General features: G+C 41.5%; 1 protein-coding gene across 4 annotated transcripts in view; it reads right to left on the bottom strand.

Moving 5' to 3' along the window:
- The window catches only part of PRKCE (protein kinase C epsilon), a 532,143-nt gene that overhangs the window by 366,199 nt on the left and 145,332 nt on the right, over window positions 1-20,612 (bottom strand). For all 4 annotated transcript variants that reach the window (XM_084622252.1, XM_084622253.1, XM_084622254.1 and 1 more), the window contains exon 2: window positions 7,618-7,681. In XM_084622252.1, coding sequence (XP_084478378.1) covers window positions 7,618-7,681 — 64 coding nt within the window. The remainder of the gene's footprint in view (window positions 1-7,617; window positions 7,682-20,612) is intronic.

Genomic DNA, 20,612 nt, shown 5'->3' with positions numbered 1-20,612 from the left:
TAGTGGAGCAGTTTGTAGGACGGTGGGAGCTGCTGCTGGTGGGACGTGGAGCAGTTTGTGGACCGGCTGGTGGAGCAGTTCGTGGGACAGCGGGAGCTGCTTGTGGACCGCGGAGCGGAGCGAAGGCCTATGGAGCTGTGGGGCGGTCAGCTTCAGATCATGTAAGGTGCCTCTTACCCCCGCCCCATCTCCACACAGGTTGGGAGGTAAAGCTCTGCAGATAAACTTTCGAACTCTGGGGCTGCCCTGATCAGGGACAGAGACTTTTGGGGCATTGGACTTTTGGGACTTTGGGTGATTTGGGGTTGCTGGACTCAAGAACCAAAGGGAAAAGGGCATGCCCCAATTTGCTTGGGGTGGGTTTTTTTGCTCATGGGTTGTGTTATGAATCCTGTTGGTGGTGTTTCCCCAACATAATGCCACATTGTTTCTCTCTGTTATTAAAAGGCTTTTTGCTACACTCAGACTATGTGCTTGCGAGAGGGGAAGTATTGCCTCTTGGAGGCGCCCAATGGGGGTGGTATATATTTGTCCCAGGTCACTGGGTGGAGGCTCGAGCCAGTTTGCATTGTGTTATTGGAATGGATCCCCTAGATATTGAACCCGGCCCTTGTTGCTGCCAACTCTGACGGGCAGAAGGGTTACATTAGGAAAAACTTCCTAACTGTCAGGGTAATTAAGCACTGGAATAAATTGCCTAGGGAGGTTGTGGAATCTCCATCATTGGAGATTTTTAAAGAGCAGGTTGGACAAACACCTGTCAGAGATGGTCTAGAATGATAATACTTAGTCCTGCCATGAGTGCAGGGGTCTGGAACTAGGTGACTGACTGAGGTCTCTTCCAGTCCTACATATCTATTATTTTGACTTTGAACATGTCAAGTTCCCTTGATTTTATGGAAAAATGGAGAACCAACACAGAGCGAGCACCTGAGAGGGCAGATTTTGGGCCTCTGAATGAACCAACTGTCTGGCAAATTCTATGAAAATATTTATTCCGTGGTTTGAAGTTTCTCTTCAAGGTAATGAAATTAATTCCAAGCCTGTAAGGCTTATTCCCTAATTCTCATGAGCAGTGCCACTGAGGTCAGTGAGTAAAGGTTACTCCCACAAGTTACGAGTTGCAGGATTCATGCCTATACCTTTATCTATGCCGTAATATGTACTATTATGTAATTTGTCCTTCTGCCTTACAGAGTACTTTTCTCTCTTTCAGGTACTTCACTTTATTGCTCACAGAGACAGACACAGCAGACAATTAGTGCTTAGATCCCGGCAAGGGCGGGGGGGGGGGGGATTGGCCATTTTTTATTTACCTGCAATGGGCCTTTCCCCTTAACTTTTAAAAGTGGTAAAGAGGGCTCTGTCAGATGAGGTCCAATAACAGCAAATGTTTTCCTAAAACCCTGTGTAATTCTTTGCAAATGTAGGGGTTAGTGTATCAGGTCAGAACTCAGGTTTCAGAGTAGCAGCCGGGTTAGTCTGTATCCGCAAAAAGAAAAGGAGGACTTGTGGCACCTTAGAGACTAACACATTTATTCGAGAATAAGATTTTGTGAGCCACAGCTCACTTCATCAGAACTGTTGCCAATGATCTCTTGTTCTACTTGGCAACGCTTTCAAGACAAAGCTGTTCTTTTATTCTGTAACCTGAGAATTTGCCTTACCACTTAAAAACATAATGAATTTGCAATTAGAACTGAGGCCCTTAATCTTGTGCATGTATCTTCTCTAAGATCCCTAGAAGAAATGAGGTAAAAGAGAAGTAGTAGAAAAGACACAGGGCAGAGGAAAATCCCTAGAAAGCACTTTTGATATCAAATACAAGCAACTTCAAAGCAGGTTCTTTGAAGGCTGTAAGGTTTGCTCATCATAACCAGTCCTACTAATGATTTTCTAACTCCAGCATGTCAGCGCTGCCATGACAGCCCCTGCATCAAATTCAGAGTGCGTGCAAGCAAGGTGCAACTCTTCTTACACCAGCACTGAAACACCTGCTGATACCTGCACTGTTGTTCAGAGCTCCACGATAAGACAATCTGAACTACAACTGGCATGCAAAAGTGTTTCAAAAATTTTGATCTGACTCCTATGCGTCATTAAAGTTTATATGGACAAGTCTACGTTAGGGAACCCTTTCTGGCACTGCCATAATCTCCAAAGAGGGCTTTGTCGTATTTAGTTTAAATTCAGTTTTGAAGGCCAGTTGATAAAAGAGATTCAGCCTCTCTGGTTTTTTTGTATGTTTTATACACTGAACTCGAGAAGGGCTTAAACAGATACATGGAACCCAATCTTGCAAAGACTTACATGCATGCACACTGTGAGTAGTCCTGAACTGTTGTCTTTAATGGGACTACTCAGGGTGTGTTTAAGCACATGCATAAATCTTTGCCGTATCAGGGCCCAATACTGTAAAATGTAATATCTTCATACACAGATACCTGGGTTATAAATAACCCACATGTATTTAGTAACTATGTGGAAAAGGACTTGATGTTCCATGACATGAGCCAAAATGACATCTAAAAAAAACTTTTCACCCTCCAAATTTGTGTATGCACTAAATATGGTACAAAACACAACCACTTTCATATGCAAGCGACATTTAGGTGCCCAGCTATTTTGCAGATGTAAGTGTAGGACTGGTTTTGAAAGCACAACGGGGACATGTACCAATTTTGCTGCTCAACAGACACTAGCCTTTGAAAATATGGACCTTTGTGCCACAATGCAGTGTCCACTCAGCATTTTATCCTAAACTCTTCTGTCCAGATTGCTCCCACTGCACAGTCTGCAACAGTTCATTTCATCAAGGGCAGAGCTTCTTCTCCGCCTCTCCCCCTCCCCCCACCCGCCCCAGTGCAGAATGGATATATGGTTCAGATGCCAAAACCTGCAAGTCTCAGGAGCAGCACTGTCAACCTCAAATGTTCAGAACTTATGAGCAAGCCCTAGACAAAATGATTATCTTAAAAATCATAAGATTGTAAACAAATATATATAAATTTGGGAATCTTTCTATTTGCCTCCTGGTTTCTGAGGCTTTAGGGCTCACAATTTCAAGCTTTTTTCTGCAACTATGAGGTCTAGAAATTTGTTTTTAAATGAAAGCAGAGATTCTCAGATAACGCGATTCCAGGAGATGGGGCTTTAAGGAAAAAAAACACTGAATACCTCAAAACGTGCAGAGAAACTCTGAGATTAACTGGAGGCAAGTCCAAATGCCTTCTTCACCACTTCTCTGGTGCATCCGCACTGACAGAACTCCCCCTGCTCTAAAAGATGTTCCCCAGTGCAGAAAGGGAGCATTCAAAAGAGTCAATAAAACCTCTGGCTGTATTAACTTTTCTGTAGATTCCCAGCTTGTCTCTGGAATAGGCGAGGAATCCAAGTAGCAATGTCATCACACACAGTCCCTTGCCCCAGCACTCTTCCCAATCACAGCCTGGTCCCCAATTCCTGATATGAAGATTCTGTTACCTATACATGGACCTCCACAACATCCAGTGACAATAGTGGAGAAGAGGCCAAAACGCCTTCTCATGGCCCGGGCTAGAGATCTGCCATGTTTTCAACCCCTCTATCCACAAAGGAGGAAGGAGTGGTCGAAGCCCGTAAATTCCTTGATTTTGTTGTGGGTGGGGCAGAGGGGTGTTATGGAAATTGCCAGGACCACAAGACTGACTGTTACTGGTACTGTGCCATACCAATGCAAGAAGCATATGGGGGAAAACAAGCTGATGATTGGAATTCACTTTGCAGGACAATTAGATTTTTGTGGGTCCAGGATGGAACTAAAGATGATGTTTAGGAAAAAGAGTCTTGGTGGTGTAATGGGTTATAATGCACAAGCCTTTAATCTCCAGGGTCTGGAGTTGAAAACCAAGGTTTCTGGTTACAAATGAGATCAAGTTTGCTAGTCTCATTCCTTTCAAAATATATGACAGTATTCTACTGTAATAGCCCATAACATTGCCTGATCACTACTGTAAGATTTGTTTTAGACCAGTACTGTAGGAGAAATCCACAATCTTTCTATAACTTTCTGGAATCATTTTATAGTAGGGCTGTTGATTAATCGCAGTTAACTCACATGATTAACTAAAAAAAAATTGATGATTAAAAAAATTAATCATGATTAATCGCACAGTTAAAAAATAGAATACCAATTTAAATTGATTAAATATTTTTCATGTTTTTCTACATTTTCGAATATATCGATTTTAATTACAACAGAATACAAAGTGTACAGTGCTCACTTTATATTATTTTTTATTACAAATATCTGCACTCTAAAAAGGATAAACAAAAGAAATAGTATTTTTCAATTCACCTCTGACAAGTACTGTAGTGCAATCTCTTTATCGTGAAAGTGCAATTTACAAATGTAGATTTTTTTCTGTTACATAACTGCATTCAAAAACAAAACAATGTAAAACTTTAGAGCCTACAAGTCCACTCAGACCGACTTCTTGTTCAGCCGATCGCTAAGAGAAACAAGTTTGTTTACATTTACAGGAGATAATGCTGCCCACTTCTTAATTACAATGTCACCTGAAAGTGAAAACAGGTGTCCGCATGGTACTGTTCATAGATTCATAGATATTAAGGTCAGAAGGGACCATTATGATCATCTAGTCCGACCTCCTGCACAACGCAGGCCACAGAATCTCACCCACCCGCTCCTGCGAAAAACCTCTCACCTATGTCTGAGCTATTGAAGTCCTCAAATCGTGGTTTAAAGACTTCAAGGAGCAGAGAATCCTCCAGCAAGTGACCGTACTGTTGTAGCTGGCGTCGCAAGATATTTACATGCCAGATGCACTAAAGATTCATATGCCTCTTCGTGCTTCGGCCATCATTCCAGAGGATATGCATCCATGCTGATGATGCTCATTAAAAAAAATGCATTAATGAAATTTGTGACTGAACTCCTTGGGAGGAGAATTGTATGTCTCCTACTCTGTTTTACCCACATTCTGCCATATATTTCATGTTACAGTAGTCTCGGATGATGATCCAGCACATGTTCATTTTAAGAACAGTTTCGCTGCAGATTTAATAAAACGCAAAGAAGGTACCAATGTGAGATTTCTAAATATAGCTACAGCACTCGATCCAAGATTTAAGAATCTGAAGTGCCTTCCAAAATCTGAGAGGGATGAGGTGTGGAGCATGCTTTCAGAAGTCTTAACAGAGCAACACTCTGATGCGGAAACTACAGAACCCAAGCCAACAAAAAAGACAATCAACCTTCTGCTAGTGGCATCTGACTCAGATGATGAAAATGAACATGCGTCGGTCCACACTGCTTTAGATTGTTATCAAACAGAACCCATCACCAGCATGGACGCATGTCCTCTGGAATAGTGGTTGAAGCATGAAGGGACATATGAATCTTTAGCGCACCTAGCATGTAAATATCTTGCTATGCCAGCTACAACAGTGCCACACAAACGCCTGTTCTCACTTTCAGGTGACCTTGTAAACAAGAAGTGGGCAGCATTATCTCCTGCAAATGTAAACAAACTTGTTTGTCTGAGTGATTGGCTGAACGAGAAGTAGGACTGACTAGATTTGTAGCTCTACAGTTTTACATTATTTTATTTTTGAATGCAGGGTTTTTTTGTACATAATTCTACATTTGTAAGTTCAACTTTCATGATAAAGAGACTGCATTACAGTACTTGTATGAGGTGAATTGAAAAATACTATTTCTTTTGTTTTTTACAGTGCAAATATTTGTAATCAAAAATATAAAGTGAGCACTGTACACTTTGAATTCTGTGTTATAATTGAAATCAATATATTTGAAAATGTAGAAAACATCCAAAACTATTTAAATAAATGGTATTCTATTATTGCTTAACAGTGCAATTAATTTATTAATTATTTTTTTAAATCTCTCGACAGCCCTGTTTTATAGTCTATTCGAGAAATGTATATACTTATGTAATTCTGTAGGATCGTTTAAAGACAAAGAACGATCAACTCTGTAAAGTTCTTTTTGCTATAGAATTCTATTAGATTCATCTCTATTATATTCTGTGCACCTCTCCAAAAGGATTTTCTTTTTTCCTAAGGGTTTAAAGAGTCTAGGGACATCCATTCACATAAAAAAGAAAAACAAAATCCCATGACAATTCGGCACCACTGGCAGTGTGTGACAAAGGATTGAAATAGCGAGGTTATTCCTATTCAGAATTAAGATCTTATTGATAAACCGTGAATGGAAGCTTTGAAGAACATCTGCATACACCATGATGGACTGTTAGATCCTTACTTGTATGAGCTCTAAACTAGACAAAGCAATTAAAAAGGAAGAAAAAAATATGGCTATTTGTACTAACATGAAATTTGTTCCACGTATTGCTCTGGCTGATCAGTCTATGAGAGTAAACAACAAAGCAGATTGTCTTGTAACTTTTCTAGGCATGAGTGAGAATTGCTTAGGGGGCATGCATTTATTATTAAAGCATCATGTATGCAGTTTATATGTAAGAATGAAGAGTGTGAAGAATGCCCTATGTGGCCACAGGGCTGTAAGACCAGCTGTAAGCAATAAGGTGTGTTTTTTTTTAAATAGGGCTTTAGTACAGTATGTGCTTTTGCGAACTACTAGCAATTACCCATGGACAGCAATTATTCCTTTTGCAACACCAAAATGACACATGCAAAACATTCTTCTGTTGATCCCTAAAGTGATCCAGGCAAAACAACTGTAGCTTACTCCCGTTTCCCATTTCTCCTCCTGCCAGGGCCTACATGAACCTGCCTTGAGTAATCTGAACCAATAGACACTGTTTAGACAGGCAGCATTACACACAACTATTCAAAAGAACACAGCTTAAAATGACTCACCAAGAAAGACCCCATGCCAGCAAATACACTTCAGCAGCTAAAATCTTGATAAAGGGCTTGTTTGAGAAAATACACAGAAGAGCTTTGGGACTCTTAATTGTTGGGACTGTTGTACATTAGTTTCATACCATATATGACCTGCTCCTGCTCCCACTGAAGCCACTGGCAGTATCCCTAGCAAAAACAGTTGCCTCAGAGTACCTTTAATTGCCATGGAATACCAGTCTTCCTGATTTCTAGGGTTTTCCCCAAGCCTATATGCAAGTGTTGTATTACCCAATACAACCATTACTCTTCTATTATGAAAATATTTTGCTTATGCACTTTGCTTGGAAAGGGAATACTTTAGTGGGGAAAATACTAATAATTTAGTATGATGAAACACTTGATGTTTATAACATCTATTTCTACAAATTTAACAGTTAGTGTCTGGTTTATAGCACATTTCCGCCCAAAACTAGACAAATAAGTACTTGGAAATAAATTCCAGGTATATTAAACAGCTCTAAGCTACTGCATCTTGGTTACTATCTTATTATTTTTTCTTGTTGTCTGTCTATAATTCCAGGGCTAACATGGACAGCTATTCCTTAGAGATACAACAACATATACTTCATTAAGATAACATTTTCTTTTTAACATGATCTTAAGCAATACTGTGGTACACTGTTTTCCCAACAACAGTTGCTTGATAGATCTATTTAAAAAGCACCATTCATGGGAGGAACAAGATAAAACATTGAAAGGTCTTACCTTCACCTGAAGATCCTGAAAGATCTATGACGACATATACTCTTCCTTCTGGCTCCAAGTCAATCTGTATTTGAGAAAAGAATAAAACACTTAGACTGGTGCTCCCTTAATGAGCTCCTGTGTGCACCATTAATAGAAGAAAAGGAGTATTTGTGGCACCTTAGAGACTAACAAATTTATTTGAGCATAAACTTTCATGAACTACAAATTTATTTGAGCATAAGCTGTAGCTCACGAAAGCTTATACTCAGATAAATGTGTTAGTCTCTAAGTTGCCAAAAGTACTCCTTTTCTTTCTGCGAATACAGACTAACACGGCTGCTACTCTGAACCCTGTCATTAACAGAAGTTTCCATTGACTCTTAAACCCGAAGGGAAAGGTCCCCAAACTGTGGGGCGCACAACGTTTGCAGGGGTGTGGTGTGGCCCAGGCCAGCCCCCATGTGTGGCAGGGAGGGAGTGCCACCCACCCAATCCTGCTGTGCTCCAGCCCCGCCCACAGCTGTGGCCCTCTCTCCTGGCACCATGCTTGGCCCCATCCCCAGTCTTAGACCCTGGCTGCAGCTCCGTTTCCAGCCCTGGACCCGCTCCCAGCCACACCCAGACCCACAGCTGCGGCCCCAGCCTCAGCCCCCTAACCCCTGTCCGCATCCTCTTCTCCCCGCGCCCCTGGAGCCATGGCTCTGCTCCTGGCCCTGGCTTGGGGGGTGGGGAGTGTGCAGACAGGGGTAAGGGGAGGCATGACCCTGAACAGTTTGGCAATCACTGCCCTAAGGCATGTCACTGTTCACAGAGCAAGTATCATGCTCTCACTAAACCTGACCCTGCAAAGAGCTAAGCACCTTTATGAGGTGCTAAGCAACCCCAACTCACACTGAAGTCAAGGGGTCTCCAGACCCTGCAGGATCAGTCCTGCTGCGTTTTACAAATCCAATAAGCTACCTTAGTACAGTAATAAGCTTTGTCAACTCTCCCCCATGCATTTTAACTACTTCTCCCAAGGACTGAAAAATCATTTTAAAAGGAAGTGGTACCAAATAACTTGGCTGTAACTTACACTAAGGCCAGGAATGCAGTGAGAAAAGTACACTTATAACCAATTCAGTTTCTGAACAGACACAGATGAATTCTGGTTGCAGAATATGGGGAATTAACGCACACAACTTCATTACCGTTAACATTTGTCTGGAAGTTCATTGTTATGTATTCCATCAGGCTAGCTTGCCTTTAGTATATTCAGCAGTAATACAAGGAACCTACAGGCCTGTATCCTGTAGGATATTAGCTTCAGTCATTAGCATAAGGCTTGAAGCCCATGAACTTTGGATAAATTACCTAATGGTCACCCCTAAGTTTTAGGGAACTGGAAATAGAGTGTGAAGGTGAATTTTGTCCAGAATGATACCAGCCAACCACAGGAACAAGAGCTAACATCTGCAGATATCTGACTACAAGAGTGCCATGTCAATGAATTGATGTGTATAAGAATAAGTTGAGATAATGAATGTAGGAGAAGGGGACCCCAACATAAGTAGGGTGAGGAAATACAAATAAGGAAGAGAGGAGAGATCTCTACTGACTATGCATTAGACACAGTGGTGTCAGAGTAACGTATTATAAAAGCAGTATCCCAGCCTGTGTGTGGGAGGAGAGAGAGATGTAGCGTTTGGGAGGTGCCAGGATGATGGCCACTGGTGATGATGAGGAAGGTGATGGTGATGAGGAAGACAATGGCTAACATTCCAGGTTATTCTGCAAGGGACGGTGTGAGTATATGACAGGTTTCAGAGTAACAGCCGTGTTAGTCTGTATTCGCAAAAAGAAAAGGAGTATTTGTGGCACCTTAGAAACTAACCAATTTATTTGAGCATAAGCTTTCGTGAGCTACAGCATCCAATGAAGTGAGCTGTAGCTCACGAAAGCTTATGCTCAAATGAATTGGTTAGTCTCTAAGGTGCCACAAGTACTCCTTTTCTTTTTGTGAGTATATGGATGTTCAGTTGTACATTCTGTACCATCTCAATCTACCTTAAAGAGTTAGAGTGCTTGTGACTTTGCTAAATGTATTAATAAGTTATTATACATATAGAAGGATTCCTATAGTGTGAGTGTTGCAACTGTGCACATCGGGATTCCCAACTACACAGTAATTTTAATACTGGGGTCTGATCTTGGGACAAGAACGTGTCAACCCTCAAAGTGATATCTGGGAATTCTTAAGTAATCATATAATTAATACATAACCTGTGACACCTTATGGCCCTGTCCTGTGAGATTCTGATTACCCTTTGCTCCCATGATGATGGATTTCAATGGGAACTGAGGATGCTCAGCACCTTTCAAGATAGAGTTCTTAAAAGTAGATCCGATTGGCTCTAGATATGGGAAGGCATAGGTTTAGATAGATACCACAATGATGAATGCAGTATAAATGCCTAGATAGATACTATATTGCACTGTACATTTCATCATCGACTCTGAATTTCACTAATTATGTTAGATTATCTGACTACCAGCACATTACACAGACGGCTTTTGTGATTTAAATCTCTTTTCCTGAAACTTTAAAATAGTTTCAGTAAAAGGTAAGGAAAGAAAAATGTCTCATTTAAGTATATGAGCACACAGCATAACTAATGGCTCTTCCATTGAAATCTCAGTGGAATGTAGCAGTGTGTTTGGAAGCAACGCATAATGGGCTATATTTTACCCTCTTCCTACCTGACTGTGCAAGACTGCACCAACACCTACCTGCATGGCCATTTAGGGCCTACTGGGATCACAGAGATTCATGCACAGTACAACTCCCCACAAGCAAGTGGGAGGAACAGAGTGGGGAGTAGGTGAAAATGGCACCTTTACCACCATGTATTGGCCAGGAATGGAGAGCAGAAGGAGGGGAGTAAGTGTCATTGTGCAAGGGGCTGACACTTCTTACTACCTAATCCAGCAGAGGTTCAATGCCTTCCTGAGGTGACAACTATGCACTGCCCCAGACCTCAGTCATCAGTTCCCAATCTACATCTGCTGAAGTGGGAAAAGGGGAGTGCTTAAGACCCGTAAGTGCTTGGAACTTTGTTTTCTTAAAGTCACACATTTTGGCTACTAAAAACACTAAAAAATGCATCTCAAGTCACAAATAATGCATTACATTAGAATCTTGCTAATACACACTAATGACTAGGAGACACTGGTCTCCTGATCTTTGCAAATTAGCAAGGAAGTGAATACACACAACAACAGAGCTAGGATCACAAAATGTACTTTGCTCATTAATTTTGACAACTACAGTTTAGGTTGAATTATTTATGATAATATCTCACTCTCTTAGTTATAGGAAATTTCACGCTGGGGTTGCATCTTTGCTCAGATGTGGGGAGAAAGAGACAGTTCGGTTGAGGATTAAGTGGTGTGCAGATTTGCATGGTTCTATAATATTGTAGAGGGCGTCGAGGGGAAAGTCACAACAATAGTTAAAACATTATTTTCTTCACATTTTGGGAGAAAATTTCTCATTCAGGCTAAGTGGGATGAGTAGCTGGTAATGGTTTTGTTATAAACTGAAAAACAAAGGAATCTCTGGCAGTGCGGAGGGAGCGGTGACTGCATGTAACTCCCCAGCTTGGGGTTCATCAAAGGGAGATTAGGGAATATCAGGGGAAACGGGTGGGCCAGACTGTGCGCTGATATCCCCAGCTGGAGGACAGTCCCTTGGGGACCATGCCAGATGGTGTAAGTTAGAGCAGCCTTAACAGGCTCCTTCTGTTTCCAACTTTTCATGCTCACCTATAAGGCCCTTCAAAACATGGGAACCTCTCATTGCATGTCTGTTCTTGTCTCCTATTGGCTCACCCCAGTGTCCTTCACTCTGCCAATAACATCCGCCTAATCCATCTGATAGCTTCTCACACAAATGTTTCTGCCGCTCTTCCACCAAAGGAGCCAGGGGAGGGATTCAAAGAGGGCTGAGGAGTGATCTGGTCAAACAATGGGCCAGGAAAGTAATCTTAGCAGCTGCACTTTGAATGCATCGGGAGGAAAGGAGATGGGGAGATGGGTGTTAGGAAGATCAAGGAGGAGGTGCTTGTCCAGACATGGGATGAGGATGGCCTGGTTGAGAGGTTGTCCATGAATATCAGTAAAGTGTTAAATATTTAGTGAGGACATTTGTAATAATTTCCAACATAGAAATAAAAATGAATAAAAATGCTACTACTGAAATACTATGTATCTCCTTTTGCAGTTTTTAAGATATTAGGAGATCAGAAGCACAGGTGCAAGGACAGGCTTTGAAGTCTGAGCTGATGGTTGCTTTTGAACAATTTCTATAGTACTCCACCAATGGCTGCTTGGAAGAAAAATACTTCTAGGGCTCCATCATACCAGCCTCACATAATGTTTACTTGGGCTTTCAATAAAGGCCTTTGAATTTGAAAAATCAAACTCTCCCTCCCACCTGCCCAACCCCAAGACACTGCCCCCGCCAAAGTCAGTCAATACTTCTCCTGAGTAGCTGAAGGCGTCACAGCAGATATAAATAAGTGTTCTTTCTGTCCTCTGTGTGTGTGTGTGTGTGTCCCTCTCTCTCTCTCACCTGCCCACCCCCATCCAGCAGCCCAAGGCAGAGCCTTGAGCTCTGAACTCATTTCTACCACGAAGTAGGCAGCTTCCACCAGCTATTCCAAACTCTCTCCTCTCAGTTCGTTACTCCCAGAGAATTTATTGAAGTAATTTTCTAACAAAGGATTTCACCAGTTAAACTGAATGCTCCAGTACTGACGACACAGCTTTACTTACAGGTTTATAAAAACGCACCTTTCCACTTCACTCAGGATACACACGCGTGTCAAATGTGTGCTTTTATCACAGGCAAAAACTAGTCCTCTCCATATAAACAGTCTCTGCCCTCTCAGAAATGATTGTGAAGACAGATTGGTCTTCATCTAACTTCTAAAGGCCAAGAAGCTCAGGGTGAAAATCATGGACCCATTGAAGTCAAGGGGAGTTTTGTCAGTGACTTCAGTGGTCTCAGAATTTCACTCTCTGCCTCTGTTGGGTCACTGAGGGGGAGGCGGAAAGGGAGGGAAAACTTACTCTAGAATTGAGTACCTTCCACTAAGCCCACCTCGTGCCAGCAGCTCGAAGACATTTACATCAAATGACTTAGTTCAAATGCTCCAGCTGACCTCGTCTGCCACAGACCCAAAGCTCACTGAAGTCAATTAGGATATGTCTGCAATGCAGCTGGGAGATGTGATTCCCAGAGCAGGCAGGCAGACTTGTGCCGGCATACCTCGCACTAGCATACTAAAAATGGCAGTGCAGACGCAGCAGCAGTAGCAGTGGCTCAAGCTAGCCCCCCAAATCCAAACCTGCCCAACCCCCAGGTCTGCGCTCTGGTGGCTAGCCTGAGCCACAGCCAGAGCCCACAACCTCCACACTGCTATTTTTAGCATGCTCGCTCAGGGAGAGCTAGTGTAAATCTGTCTACTCATACTGGGAATCATGCCTCCCAGCTGCAGTACAGACATACCTATAGAGTCTTGGACTTTGGATCAGGCCCTTCATGGATAATCCCAGAAATGGAAGAGCAGTGTCTATTGGCAATTCCACTATATGCTGGCATAAATGTTTATATTTCATTGCATAGAGACTACATTGATGAGAGTGTGAAGACCTCAACTAAATTAGACAGAGGTGGTCTCTCAGAGAGCTAGGATCAAAGCTATACAGGGCTTTCAACTCCAAAAGCCTCACTTTAAATTGAACCTCTTGGACAATTAGTGAAAAAATATTCCCGTATCCTGACATCACCTAAAAAGCAATGCAAAAAGCTATCAAGTGATCTTGAAATGCTGTCTAAAGGCGTGTGCCTTGCAATTACACAGTGTAGAAACCAGTTACTTGCATCATTTTAAGCAAAGTGCAGATCTGAAAGCAACTTTTTCAAATGCCTATAAAGACACTTGCAGGAGGCCACCAATGTCACCTGTAGTTCCAGAAGCAGTTGCTGATGGATCAAATTCAATTCAGGTAACAGTGGGCACAACTTAAATGCTCATGGCAGGTATGAACCTGACCCTTCCATTTGGCTAAAATATGTTTGCATCTTTGACTACGACTTGGAGCATTTTTCTGTGTAGGGAGATGCTCGGAGAAGTTATTTATGAAAAGAAAAAGCAGGGTAGCAGAGAGCAAACCAAGGTGTGAACACAGCTTGCCTGAGTAACAGAGATGAGTCGATCCAAGCTGAACTTTGTTACAACCAAGAATTAAATCTATATTGTGTCCTATGCCGCGCAGACTATGAGCTCAACACATAACAAAAACGTATGTAAAAATATATTAGAGAAGAGTTTGAACACCACCAAAACAGATTTGTCTTTGCTTCCTGCATAAGCCAATTTCATGGCATCAATTAAAGTGTCTAGTAGTAGGTGCAGAGTAAGATGAATCATATCTGTTTTCTAAATACAACCTATTAATAGCCCCCTTATTCCTGATGTGGAAATAAAGTGAAACAATAGCTGCATTAGAGCAATGATCTTGAAAAATTCCAGGCATGAATAAAACATATGACTTGGTCTGTTTCAGGGAAAATAAAGCAGCTGTTCACAAAAACAGACCTGCTTTCCACATACACCTGTTGAAACCATGCCCAAATTTCAGCATATCATCATTTCTACTTTGGTACTTATATAGCACTCATCACCATACTATCAAGTGCCTCACAATTATTCATGGATTTTATCTTCAACAGAGCTGTGAGGTACAGGAGTTTCACCCTCATTTTATAGATGGGAAATGGAGACACAAGTTAGATTAAGTGGCTTGCCCCAAGGTTACCAAGACATCTGGGGCTTAGCCAGGAACCAAACCCAGGATTCTTGAGGCCTAGACTAGTGCCATATACACTGACTAGACCATCCTTCCTACTTTTCCTTTAAGCTTCACTTATTCAGAACATGCACATCCTGTCTTCCTGTAACATTAGCCACTGACATCTAAGTAATGTTTTCACGACTATATTGGCTACATACTTCAGAGCCAATTTTTCTCTTTATTCAAGGAGTAATACTGGAGAATCAAGGATCGAACACTTCCTTCCCCCTCCCCCATGCATTTCCAAATCATGGCAGTTTTTAGGCTGCTCTAAAGCAGTTTGAAACTCAATCTGAGCTCACAGGGATTTGTGCAAGTTTATGTCCCACTAGTTTTAGTTTGTGAGTTTGCATCTCCTGAATTTACTGCTGAGTTCCAGGTAAGCCCAAAACTTGCCCAGTAGCCCCATGTTTTTCCTGATTTCAGACTGAAGCTATGCAGAGCTACTTAGTTCTGTATGGTTCCCAGCTCTGAAAAAAAATACAAAACCCCAGGCATAATGCTCCTAATTTGGGGTTTCTTTAAGAAAGTTTTTCACTTCTCCAAGAAGATTGGATGTAATGATTTGGGATGCACTGATGCTTCATCTAAATATGAAAAAGCTCTGAGCAGCAAATTTCACTCTTGGTAATTCCTGAATAATTCCACTGGTTAAAGAGTGACCTCTCTGACTTCAACAGAGTTACCCCAAATTGACAGTGATACAGTCAGAAAGCTGAATCTGACCTTACAGAACAAGTTCAGACACGATGTAAAGCAGTTGCAACTCCATTCACATCAGTGGACCTACACCTGCTTAAAACAGGTTTGAATTTGGCCCTAGAAGCATGGACTATGACAATCATCCTGAAGTCACTTATGTACAATACAAGCATGTCATCTAAGATTAGGTGCATTATTTTTATTTAAAATCTAACTTGGCTCTTGACAGATAAATCTAAGAATAGGTGATGACATAACATTTAGGTCTTCAAGGGGTAGTGACTGTACAACAACATTTCCCATAACTCAACTAGCTAACAGTCTAATGTTGGGATCAGTTCTACTCTGATGTCTTCGAGACAAGTTACTGAACACTACAGGGTGCATAAGAAAGCTTTCAACCTCACAGCTGACTGGGATTTGTGGTCCATTTGAAGCAGTAAAAACTAAATGGACCTAAGCAATGAAGCAGCAGCAGAAAAAAAAATCTTTGTACTGAAATACAAGGATTTTTTTTGTGACATTGAAGGATTATCCAATACTTGGACAGCTTATGGGATAAACTTCTAAGCACGTGATTTGACTCTGCAGATGGTCATATTTGTAATGTAGGATTTTTGAAAGCCAAAATATACTAATAACGCTACTGAACATATAAAAAGCAGAATGGTTTCTTCTTGCATTACAAGTACTGCCACTATCTCCTTTCAGAAAAAACCTGCATGGGATGGTTACCTGAAAAAACTAATATAACTAGATTAGTTTCTTTTTGCAATTTTGTGCATACGTTTATTATTTTCATGTAATCTCTTTGTATGATGCCTGCACATTGGTTAGTTAATTACAATATCTGCGATCTTAAAAGCAACAAGATCTCTTCCCCAGTGGCTCTCACTACCCATAGTAGTGACAAGGAGTGTAATGGGAAGCAGCAGAAGTGCTTTGCAGCCTGTTCTCCAAAGTTTACCAAAATTAAAATGTTACCTTGCGTTAGGGAGAGAATATCCCTAGTTGCAAGAGCATTTTGTGCCAGTTGTCAGTTTTACTAAGAAAGTCTTGTAACCAGTCCCTTTCATTCCTCCCTGGGTGATTGAGACTGTGTTTTATAATATATGATGCTAACGGAATATACTCAACAAAACTCTGGATTGTACAATCACATTCAAAACTGAGGTCAGTACTCAACAGTCACAGGAAAAACAGCATAAATATAAGAAATATATTTGTCGTGATTAAAAAAGAATGACTGAAAATAGAAACTTCCATCTGTCCTTGGGTTTATGTTGTGTAGCAACAAGATTTTGACAGATTTTACCTTCTGTTTTCTACTTAAAAAGCTAAAAACAGGAGTTTCTGTTTAATACTCTAACAGCAAAAATAAATTAAGGGTGGAGTTTGTCAAAAGCTTCCTGACTCAGTTAGACAGACTGCGGCTAGATTCCCTTATCTAGCCGGCTAAAAAATAGCAACGTAGACATGGTGGCTTAGGCAGCAGCTTGGCTTCTCAGGCCTACCCAACGCCCTGGGTCTGAGCTCAGTGGCCAGCCCAGATCTCCACCAGAGCCACAACAACCTCACTTCTATTTTTAACACATTAGCTCAAGCTGAGCTAGCGCAAATCTGTCTACCTGAGCGGGGATACTCGCTCCCAGCGGCCGTGTGGATAAACCTTAAGTGACTTGAAAGCACAACTCCCATTCAAAGATGCTTCTGAAAATGCTACCGTAAATTCTGTTACGGCCACCATCAGGCACAAGAAAAAATCCCAGTCAGAAATATCAGAGTAGAGAGATGGTTATTATGGTTCCCACCTTTAACTTTGTACTAGTGTGACAAAGTCAGCTCTGGCACTGTTGTGAGATTTACACTGTCGTCGTCATCATACGATGCAATGTCATTTTGCAGCTGATGAGATTGTGGCTATATGTTATCCTGCAGTAACATAATATGATCCCCAAAGCACTTCTACAGCATTTTTCTATCTTCCAAAGTGCTATAAAACCAGCCAATTAATTAGCCAACAGCAAGTATGGGACCTGACAACATCCCAAAAACCATTCAGGTTGATCTCACAAAATTAGGCACTGGTGGCCTAAATGGACATATAGCTGCATATGGAAGAAGAGTTACTAAAAAAGCAGTAAGAGAAAAGGGAAGAAAAAGGTAATGCATGGTATAAATAACCAAACCACAAAATCCCCCCTCCAGATTAAAACACACCCTCCAAAGTTCAGAATGTTCCACCCATGGATTAAGATGACTCCAGAATCCCTTGATGGAAGAAGTTTGATGTGGAGTTCAATGTATGGTACCACGAAGCTGAGGATTTTAATTTGCACAGGTTAAAGAGATCCTGACAAGTAGGTCAGGTCCTAAAAAAACATCTCTACCACAGCCAGAAAAAAGGAACAGGGATATGCAACGTCATGAACAAAAACAGTCTTTCTGTGCAGATTTAAACATTCCCATGCACTGTCTGTGATCGAGATATTGCAGCAGTGTTACAATCCTTAGATCCAGAAAGGGAATCTGCACTTCATATAAACTATGAAAAGTAAATTAGCCATTTAAAATTTTCATTTCCAATAATTTAAGAGTTAATGTGATTTTGTTTATAGCTATTAGAATCATAGAATCATAGAAGAAAAGGGTTGAAGAGAACTCAGGAGATCATCTAGTTCAACCCCCTGCTCAAGGCAGGACCAACATCAACTAAATCATCCCAGCCAGGGCTTTGTCAAGCCAGGCCTTAAAAACCTCTGTGTGTGAGACCTGCATCTGTGTGTTTATTAGATACCAAAATTTAAAACATCTCAGGAACAAGCAAAACAATCTGATTTTACTATGTTTTCATTTTAATTTCAACACATAACAGGACCCCTCTACCAGACTCTAGGCATTGCTGATAAATAAGTAAAAACTCTGCAATCCAATAGAGACACAAAGAGCTGTAGCATCAAACAAGCTTTTCTTTGCACCAAAGGAGCCAGACTAAAACTAAGTCTCTCCACCTCAATTCCCACAAACTTTGCACACAGTCCTGAATCCCCACCAAACCTCCCTAACTAGATGGGCTTTGCAGTGTGCTCTTTGGGCATCAAATGTGGAAACTGAGAGGGGAAAAAGTCTGATTGCTAAATTACATTATCTGCAGAAGAACTGATTTCACAGGCCACCTACTTAATTGTGAGAGAAACATATTTTTGACTTTTAAAAGAAGCTATTGAACATAAACGTATTTGGTATTTTGAGGAAATGCCTCCAGAATGTCTCCTATTTGTCCTCTATTCTTCTATTCTCACCCTATAGCTCTGTGTTCTTCCCTCTGGTCAGGATACGACTTCTTCTCGAACCAGCCAATAAATCTCCTTACACTAGCAAGATGCAGGGGAGTTCCCCTCCCACAGAAACTAAATATACATCTTACACACTGCTCACAGCTCTTAGTAGCTCTGGAAAATATTGACATGGGTCAGAACTCCCATTTAGCAATGCACTGCCACACAGATCATAGAGCTGCCTGTCAGCATAAATGTTAAGAGTTTTGAAATTGATCCTCATAATTATGAAGACATTTCACAGTTTGCTGCCCGGGATCCGATCACAGTAATATAAAGAAGTTGAGAAATTGTAGCCATGGTAAGCTCTATAATTTATTCACTCAAACTCAAGAATATATGAGACATCAAAGATCGAGCAAAAATTCAAATATGACCTATAGAAAAAATCAAACATTTCTCAGTACCAGACATAACACAGAAAAGAGGAAGCCAGTGAAAACAAGACCCGGTTTGAATAATCACAGCATTCAGAAATCAATTTTAAAAAAAAAACCAACCACACACACACACACCCCTATTTATTAACACATATATTGAAATCCAGATACAATATACTAAAATTGGATATCATGGGTCTTCAGTACATCTGCACAAGCTAATGATGTGATCTACCATGACTTACTGTGGCAAGAGTCCCCCAGGCTGCTATGGGAAATAGTTTTTGAACTATAAATACATAAAATAAAAAAGAACTTCTCTGCCTATACTGAGACAGATTGTCTTATGCACCACTGGACTGGGACTCAGGAAATCAGAGTGCAATTTCCAGCTCTGTTACAGACTTCCAGTGTGACCTAGGACAAGTCACCATACTCCTCATCCTTTAGCTCCCCATCTATAAAATGGGGATCATATTCGTCCTTTGTCTGCCTTATCTATTTAGATTAGAGGGTCTTTGGGGTAGGGATTGTCTTTTACTATGTGTTTGTACAGCATCTAGCACAATGGGTAAAACAATATATAGTAAATACATTTCTTCTACTGGAAAAAGAGAACCATCTTCTACAGTATAATTGAAGCAAGAGCTGCACATGTAAGCAAACTCTCTATGGATATCCAAGTGACAAAAAACGTATGTGGTGTGGCAGGAAGGCGTTACTGCTAAGTACCAGTGCCAAACCTATACGGTAGCCTCACACCTCATCTCATCGGTTATGCCAGAAGAGCTATTTTAAGAGTATTTTAGCCCTGGTCTACACTACGAGTTTAGGTCAAATTTAGCAGCGTTAAATAGATTTAACCCTGCACCCATCCACACGACAAAGCCATTTACTTCGACTTAAAGGGCTCTAAAAATCAATCTCTGTACTCCTCTCCCAAAGAGGGGATTAGCGCTGAAATCGACCTTGCTGGGTCAAATTTGGGGTAGTGTGGTTGCAATTAGACAGTATTGGCCTCCGGGAGCTATCCCAGAGTGCTCCATTGTGACTGTTCTGGACAGCACTCTCAACTCAGATGCACTGGCCAGGTAGATAGGAAAAGGCCCGCAAACTTTTGAATCTCATTTCCTGTTTGGCCAGCGTGGCAAGCTGCAGGTGAGTGCAGATCTCATCAGCAGAGGTGACCATGATGGAATCCCAGAATCGCAAAAGAGCTCCAGCATGGACCGGGATCTGATCGCTGTATGGGGAGACGAATCTGTGCTATCAGAACTCCGTTCCAAAAGACATAATGCCCAAACATTTGAAAAAATCTCCAAGGGCATAAAGGACAGAGGCTATAACAGGGACCCGCAGCAATGCCGTGTGAAACTTAAGGAGCTCAGGCAAGCCTACCAAAAAACCAGAAAGGCAAATGGCCGCTCGGGGTCAGAGCCCCAGACATGCCACTTCTATGATGAGCTGCATGCCATTCCAGGGGGTGCAGCCACCACTACCCCACCCCTGTGATTTGACTCCATCAATGGATTATCCCACAACAGGGATGCGCATTTTGGGGACGAGGAAGATGAGGAGGAGGTTGAAGATAGCGCACAGCAAGCAAGCGGAGAAACCGCTTCCCCTGAGACCCAGGAACTGTTTCTCACCCAGGACCTGGAGCCAGCAGCCCTCGAACCCACCCAAAGCGGGT

This window comes from Lepidochelys olivacea (genome assembly GCF_965140295.1).
Source record: "Lepidochelys olivacea isolate rLepOli2 genome assembly, chromosome: 3".
NCBI lineage: Eukaryota > Metazoa > Chordata > Testudines > Cheloniidae > Lepidochelys > Lepidochelys olivacea.
Note: the sequence above shows the minus strand (reverse complement) of the source record. Positions and strands in the feature narration are given on the sequence as shown.